The sequence below is a fragment of the Saccoglossus kowalevskii genome, chromosome 1, assembly GCF_978046115.1.
Source record: "Saccoglossus kowalevskii chromosome 1, keSacKowa6.1, whole genome shotgun sequence".
NCBI lineage: Eukaryota > Metazoa > Hemichordata > Enteropneusta > Harrimaniidae > Saccoglossus > Saccoglossus kowalevskii.
Genome location: NC_140641.1, coordinates 40814233 through 40823313, shown reverse-complemented (window position 1 = coordinate 40823313; position 9081 = coordinate 40814233). Strand labels below are relative to the sequence as shown.

The 9081-nt window shown below is 40.1% G+C and overlaps 1 protein-coding gene across 1 annotated transcript; it reads right to left on the bottom strand.

Moving 5' to 3' along the window:
- Window positions 1-493: 493 nt before the first annotated feature.
- LOC144354126 (calmodulin-alpha) lies at window positions 494-8618 on the bottom strand. The gene is made up of 5 exons (XM_085501992.1): window positions 8472-8618; window positions 7072-7102; window positions 4812-4955; window positions 1606-1848; window positions 494-965 (listed from the first exon to the last, which is right to left on the bottom strand). The coding sequence occupies exons 1-5, from the start codon at window positions 8472-8474 to the stop codon at window positions 937-939; spliced, it is 450 nt and encodes a 149-aa protein (XP_085358118.1). The 5' UTR covers window positions 8475-8618; the 3' UTR covers window positions 494-936.
- Between the last annotated feature and the right edge of the window lie 463 nt (window positions 8619-9081).

Here is a 9081-nt window from a genome sequence, read left to right as displayed (position 1 = left end):
TGTGAGCAATAGATAGAGTATGTACATGCTTAACGGTACACTTGTGGTTCAGTGCAAGTGATTTGTGAATCTTATTTATCTACGACAATGCCGCGTTGTGTAAATTTGAAATAAACACCATGGTGAAACATCCATCGTCTCAATTTGACCTCTAGTAATAATTGTTTAAATAAATTGAGTCATAAAAAATGCAATATATTTCGGAGTTTCAACGTTGTAATCTCGCTTTACGCATTATACATGCGCAGTAGCATGGTCTGTAGAAACTTGAATTTGGCACGAACTCCTTTGAATTATAGTCTAGCAATTAGACATTTGAAAACATTAATGTATCAGTTATTTAATTATGCACCGTGTAATTTCAGGTAACATGAATTTAGCACTTTTGAAAGTTGAAAGTGATTTTATTCATTAACTGTAATGATCGTATACGCCTGTTGGATTACGTAACCCAGTACATTGTCACCGAATCATACATAATTAAAATACACAATTAAGTATAAAAAGCATTTAATTATTCTAAAAAAACTTTAAACCATCCTTCAGATGGTGCATTTGTTGTTGTAACAAAACACAGTCAGTGGAAAGAATTATTCGACAAAAATTTTAAATTTTAATTATTGTACAGACTCGACGTAAAGTGTATAAATAATGTATTGAAGCCACTGAATAAAGTATATAAGCATGTTTTAATTAAGGTAAGAAAGGTTATTTAGATGAATTCGAAATGTGCAAGCCCGAATCAGGATTACAGGCATTAATTATGCACATAATTAGTTACATAATAAGCTAGTATTTACATATCATTTGCATAATTTGATCGTCACCTAGTAACAGCAAGATCCCCGACATGTGGATCGCTTGGAAGATGAGTAGAATGAAATTCCGTTCCATGAATAATTAGGAAAATTTGAGGAAACATGATAATGAAGATCTTCACTTTGTTGTCATCATCTTCACAAATTCTGTAAAAAAATAATTACGAAAGATGATGTTGTTTTCGCTATGATTAATTAATATGTACCCTTCTGTCACGTGAACATTTACTATATAACTCTCTGCCAGTGTCAAAAATACACCTGCGACCAGTAATGGTTGCAAAGCGTTTATCACTAAAAGCAACACGGCTACGAGACATTTCCCAAGGTGCACCATCCTTGAAATGCTGGACACAACACCGATGTAATAAAATAGTTTAAAGAGATAGGCTTGGTAAATTAGACGTCTAATTTATACGATGAAGTAGCATATAATTTTGTTTCAGTTTATTTTATTTTTTTATTTATTCTATTGAATGAATGTGTTGTTTTATTAATTATACAGAGTTCATATGTTGTTATCCCCAATTAAAATGGAATGATCCAACCTGTCAATTAAAACCCTCATGCATAGGGATACGTTTTATCACGTGTCAATGGGGCCACTGTCATGGGACGTTAAACTTTCCATATAAATGATTAGATGAATGCCAATTAGCTTAATTTCCAGTGCAATCCAGGGGGATTATAATAAATAAATTGTCTGCTGTATAGGATTGTATCAGGTGTTTGTTTATTACGCATGCATCTCATCCAATATACAAATTGTCACATGATTCACGATTACCTTCATAATTAACTTGTCCATCGCCATCTGTATCGGCTTCTCGAATCATTTCATCAACTTCCTCGTCAGTTAATTTTTCTCCAAGGTTTGTCATGACATGACGAAGTTCAGCGGCGCTTATGAATCCGTTGCCATCCTTGTCAAATACACGGAATGCTTCTCGAAGTTCTTCTTCGGAGTCTCCACCTTCGTTCCTTTTTGACATCATCTGGAGAAATTCAGGAAAGTCAATCGTCCCATTGCCTGGTAATATAAAGAAATTCACGTAATCATTATACCTATATGATACAAAAGAAATGCCTCGAAATCCAACATAAAGGGCCACTATTTGCGTTGTTTTCCAGATTATTGATTAATTAGTGCAAATACATGAGGACGAGGCAATCTATATGTTCCCGGAACAACCCTATGTGTCACGTAGACCACACAATAGCCCCCATGTGTAACCTAGACCACCTCGCAATAACCCATATATGTCACATAGACCACCGCAATATACCCCTCTCCGTGTGCCAGCTAGGCAACCTAAAAATACCCCCCATGTATCACCAAGCCCACCTTGCAATAACTCCATGTGTCATCTTGGCCATCTCACAATAAACCCCATGTGTCACTTAGACCAGCTCGCAATAAACCCATGTGTCACATTGGCCACCTCACAATAAGCCCCAAGTGTCACTTAGACCAGCTCGCAATACCCCCCCCCCCCCACCTGTATCACCCAGCCCACCTTGCAATAAACCCCATGTGCCACCTTGGCCATCTCACAATAAACTCCATGTGTCATTTAGGCCAGCTCGTAATAACCCCCCCCCTATGTATCACCCAGCCCACCTTGCAATAACTCCATGTGCCACCTTGGCCGCCTCACCATAAACCCAATGTGTCATTTAGGCCACCTCGCAATAACCCCATATGTCACCTTGGCCATCTCACAATAAACCACACATGTCACCTAGACCACCTCAAAATAAACCCTATGTGTCACCTAGGTCACCTCACAATACCCCCATGTGTCACCTTGACAACCTCGCAATAACCCCATGTGTTACCTAAGCCATCTCGCAATCATACCCCCCAGTATCACCTAGCCCACCTCGCAATAAACCCCATATGTCACCTGGGCCACCTCGCAATAACACCCCCCGTGTGCCACTTAGATCACCCCGTACCAACCTCATGTATCCCCTAGGTCACTTCACAATAACCCTTTCCCCCATGTGCGCCACCTAGGCCACCTCGTACCAACCACAAGTGTCACATATATATCCTCACAATAAACCCCATGTGTCACCGAGACCACCTCGCAATAACCCCCATGTATCACCTAGCCCATCTCGCAATAAACCCCATGTGTCACATATATATCCTCACAATAAACCCCATGTGTCACCGAGACCACCTCGCAATAACCCCCATGTATCACCTAGCCCACCTCGCAATAAACCCCATGTGTCACATATATATCCTCACAATAAACCCCATGTGTCACCGAGACCACCTCGCAATAACCCCATGTATCACCTAGCCCATCTCGCAATAAACCCCATGTGTCACATATATATCCTCACAATAAACCCCATGTGTCACCGAGACCACCTCGCAATAACCCCATGTATCACCTAGCCCACCTCGCAATAAACCCCATGTGTCACATATATATCCTCACAATAAACCCCATGTGTCACCGAGACCACCTCGCAATAACCCCCATGTATCACCTAGCCCACCTCGCAATAAACCCCATGTGTCACATATATATCCTCACAATAAACCCCATGTGTCACCGAGACCACCTCGCACCCCCCCCCATGTATCACCTAGCCCACCTCGCAATAAACCCCATGTGTCACCTAGACCACCTCGCAATAACCCCCATGTATCACCGAAACAACCTCGCAATAACCCCCATGTATCACCTAGCCCATCTCGCAATAAACCCCATGTGTCACATATATATCCTCACAATAAACCCCATGTGTCACCGAGACCACCTCGCAATAACCCCCATGTATCACCTAGCCCATCTCGCAATAAACCCCATGTGTCACATATATATCCTCACAATAAACCCCATGTGTCACCGAGACCACCTCGCAATAACCCCCATGTATCACCTAGCCCATCTCGCAATAAACCCCATGTGTCACATATATATCCTCACAATAAACCCCATGTGTCACCGAGACCACCTCGCAATAACCCCCATGTATCACCTAGCCCATCTCGCAATAAACCCCATGTGTCACATATATATCCTCACAATAAACCCCATGTGTCACCGAGACCACCTCGCAATAACCCCCATGTATCACCTAGCCCATCTCGCAATAAACCCCATGTGTCACATATATATCCTCACAATAAACCCCATGTGTCACCGAGACCACCTCGCAATAACCCCCATGTATCACCTAGCCCACCTCGCAATAAACCCCATGTGTCACATATATATTCTCACAATAAACCCCATGTGTCACCGAGACCACCTCGCACCCCCCCATGTATCACCTAGCCCACCTCGCAATAAACCCCATGTGTCACCTAGACCACCTCGCAATAACCCCCATGTATCACCGAAACAACCTCGCAATAACCCCCATTTCGCCCTTTTTTATGTTGCGTATCCAAATTGTAATCACGTGCGCCAACCACTTGGAGTAGAGTAGAGTATTCTTATTTAGCGGGTGTTTCCAAAGTGTGTGAAATACCATGAGCTATCTGTGCAGTGTGCAGACTTGAATAATACATAAATATTGCAACAATTGAAAGGGTATATTTTCTTGTATGTTTCGTATTATAGTCTAGTGTAAAAGAAAATTCTAACATAATCTCGCACTACTCGCCCCAAATAGACCCCCCTCCCCCACGAGTACTTTTTTCTCGCTCCATCCATCCCACAAGTAACCCTTTCCTCTGCCTATCAATCCCACGATTACCCTTCCCCGCCCCACCCATTCCACGAGAACCCACCTATTTTGCCCCATCAATTCCACGAGTACCCATCCTCCTTGTCCTATTTATCCTCCGAGTTTCCCAACCAGCGCATCATTCGTCCTACGAGAACGCACACTTCTCATCTCATCCATCCTGATGAGTATTCTCCCTCCTCATCCCATCCATGTCAAAAGTGACCACCCTGCCACCCCATCCATCCCACGACCACGAATATACATAGTTGTAGTCATACATAATAATATGCTTACCATCGACATCAACTTCGTTGATCATATCTTGAAGTTCAGCCTCTGTTGGGTTTTGGCCTAATGACCGCATGACGGTTCCCAGTTCCTTAGTTGTTATGGTACCATCGCCATCTTTGTCGAAGAGAGCGAATGCTTCCTTGAATTCTGAAATATTTTAATGATTGTTGTATTAACTATATATTACAGATAAAAGTGAATTGATAGCAAGCATGTTTGAATTTTAACGATACATCATGATATTGATCTTCTCTTATTCTAAATCTAATTTCAATCAGTACAAGTGAACTATTTAAATTAGCTACCGTATTATAATAAAACAGTTCGGGGTCACTGTCCTGTAGATTTTTTTTATTATCTATTTCCATACACTATTCAGTGACGATTCCCTTACTTATTCGATTTTGCTCAGTTCAGTATCAGGGGGAAAATTCTTTTCTCTGGGGTTCTCCACACTTGTCAGGGGGAAATCTCGTCTCGTCTCTATATCTCGTCCCGTTGAGGTGCGGGATCGGGAAAGTCACTTAAGCTTTACAGTCAAATAAGACACACACAACGAAATACGTTTCAATTCTCGTCTTAGTCGGTCAATCGAGCACTCTATCAGACACAGCGCCCTGGGGAAAAATCCCCAAGACTATCGCAAGGCTGACCCAAGACTCGCCCAAGACTCTCCAGGACTGGACTTAGACTCTCTTAGGCTGGACTTAGACTGCGTCAACACTCGCCCAAGGCTCTCCAGGACTGGACTTGTCCTGGTCTACTCGCCAAGACCAACTAAAACTCTCTTTATTCATTTTCAAAACTCTAACCAATTACAAAACAGTAAAAAAGACTCTAGGGCGTAACTTTCAATCATAAAGCCAATCACACTAAGTACTGAATACGTCATATCTTTTGATTAATCGTTCACTACATTAATAACTACGGATACCAACTGTCAGAAATCGTAGTCAGAATAGCGACGGTTATCTCGTAATTAGTTCCAAATCACTGAGCCAAGTTCCGTCCAAAACTTCAAATAGGCCTAAACGATGACAGACATAACACAGCAATTCGCTAATAATCAGCTAATTAAGTCGGTCAACAGATACGCAAAAACTAATTCATGACATCAGTTTTAGAGCCCAGAGTAATTGATGTCAATGTATAAATTGGTTTTATTGTTTGTATTCGTTGGGTGAATAAATAGTTATACAAATAATTGTGGTCGTTTTGGTTTACCCGATATTTGTGTAGATTGTTTATATGCAACGGCATCACCATTTCCACTACAAATTGTAAAATCACTGACATGGGTGTTAAAGTTCAAAAAATGGCAGTAATATCAGTAACTGTTACTTTGGTGCCTATTATGTCGATGTGCCATGTATCCAGAGATATACCACCTGCAGCATACGATTCGGATAGTGGAATGACAAAGACGTTATAGTACGCGACGTTGGGTCACACCGTATTGAAAAGAAACACAGACAACTGATAAGTAGTAGTGACCGAATACAAACAATAGTGACTGAACGGAACACGCATATCAAACTAGAAACATTGAACGCACATTTCGATGTGATTTGAACACCCTTCTATCAACATTATTGGTCGAACTTGTCACAGTTTACACTTCCATGTTATAATTTTACATGTATAAAGACATATACACTGTTGCCCCGGTAACCGCGTTTATTTGACCCTGTAGCTTGAAAACACATAAAAGGCTACCCGTCCAAAACAGCTCTATCATCATAATTGTGTTTTGGCCATGCCCACTATCTGAGAGTTGCTAACAAGTTCATAATGTTCTCACAAACTGAATGTGGCACCTTCGAAGGCTGAGTCTTAACAATAATAATGACTCAACACCAACAATAGACCGAGATTAGCATTGTTGTCCGGTCAGTGCACATTGAATGACATATATAAATGCTAACATTGAAAAAATAAATTCCTCACATTGCTGTCATGGCAACAAATATAAATTATACCAAATATGCATGTTTGGGCAGGTGAGACCCACGGAGATATCAGAAACAAAAAACACTGATTTGCCATTCAATTGTGCGAGTACCACTCCCACTTCTTAATGCACTGAATGAAACGAGTTCAATAAGCAATCATAAATTACTGAATGAACATTCAACCACGGACATGTAATCAAGTGATCACGCACTATTCATATTGACGACGAAGCTATGTCTGATTTACTGGAGTATCATGGTACGAATTAGTTCAGTGTTACACAAGTTTGAGTTAGTTACTGACAACTTACCGGCTATCTGTTCCTCGGTGAGCTGGTCTGCCTAGAATGCCAATCACAATCAGATGATTATAAATCTCATTTATGTATTTATGAAACAAATAATCATACTTAATATGAAGTAGGCTGCGTGAACTTTTAGAGAAACCCGATTTATTTTATATGTGACTGTATGCCAATTATATTTATCAGTAATTTGATCCCAGTAATTGCAAGCATGATCGTTATTTCACTCAAGCTGACTTTATAATATATCCCCAGTAAGATATATAGAAGAATTAATCAAGCAATCAAAATGGAAAGTGGTACATGTGAAAATGAATGACAATACGTGTGTCTGGGTTATACATAGTGTATATGTTCATGTTAGTTTGAAGTGTTGTCTATCTAACACTATTCTATAAAGTGGATACAATATAAGCTGAGGCAACATACTTATTGACAAAGTTAAGTGAACAACACACAATATTTTGAATTGGTGCTTTTTAGCCGTTCATTGTCACTCTGCAAACATTAATAATTACATTTGCTGGTCATGTATGTACGGCCGGTGATTAAGAAAACTCATGCAAATAGATTGTACCGGTTGATATCGATCACCATGACACTGTGTGAGAGTGAATGCACTACAATACATTGGTGCACACCTGCTTATGCCGGCTGACAGGGGCATTAACTTGAACTTGTTAATAAGTGAATTAAATACCAAATGTATGACGGGGACGCCGTCGGCTGATTTAATGTATTTTTATATAACACCAAAAATAACATTTGTTATTTGCTACACAATACAAAGTGACCTGGAACCAGGAGGGAAGCCAAATGAGGGGCAAAGGTCAGACCTAGGAATACTTAGATATAGACATACCGTGTATGTACGCGTGACTTGAATGTGAGTAGACAAGTCTCCCTTTCTCTAAACTGTTAAGATGTACTTGGGATGGTCCCATGTGTCAAGTTGGTGCATGCAAATTCGGAGACTACATCACTGTTAAATTCTCCAAGTTGTGTATCAGCATGGTATAATAAACATGTCTAAACTTGCCTCTCAATTCAGTAGCGAGGTAGTTTAAGTGGAACAAATACCAGTATAAACAAATGTTTTTCTATTGAGAAATTGCCACGAGAATTGCCCTAGGAATACGAGAAATCCTACTCGCTACGTTATCATTATATTTCAAGCAACAATAGTCGCTCACAGTACACAAATGTTAGAGGTTTGAGTCAAGAGATAGCGAGAGGGAAAAGCCCGGGGAGAGCTCAGTAATACTGTTCTTCGTCATTCTTTCTATGCACTCAAACAGACTAATAATACACGAAGGCACATTCCAATATCCTCTAATTCTCATATTATAAATAATAATAATAATAATAATAATAATAATGATAATAATAAATGTGTTGCTGCTTACCATTTCAATAAAAGCGGGTAGTACGTCTTGTCTGTGTGTATCTGACAAACTGCCGACACACTGAGGATCGTGAGCCTTTTTATACCTTACAATTAGGGTGCAGACTGTCGGGGAAGTTATACAGCACCAAATCAGTATTAAATGTTGTTCAGCTGCAACGAATCACGCATGCGTAGTAGATAGGTACCAAAACCACAACTACGGGGTTATTTTAAAGGGAAACGTATTATATCCTAAAAAAGATTATGCTGAATTAATTAAATTGTTGTTCTCCGTAATAAAGTGATGGCATGCAAATGATAGAAACAAATATTTGTATAACCACCTTCATTTTATTTCCAACGGTTATGCAAATTAGCTATCACTGCAATGCGGAGAAACCCTCGACTGTGACTGTACTAAATAGGGCGTTTCGTTTGTACCGGATAGCGCATACACAATCAATGCCAGTATACAACAAGCGTATTGATAACAGCAATCACGTAATGCATTAGCATACACCAGAGAATCTGTTAACCATACACGAATACTAATGAAACATAGTTATACATACATACGATTTCAGAATTTAAAACAGGCTCATCAATTGTTATTATGACTTTATTTGTTT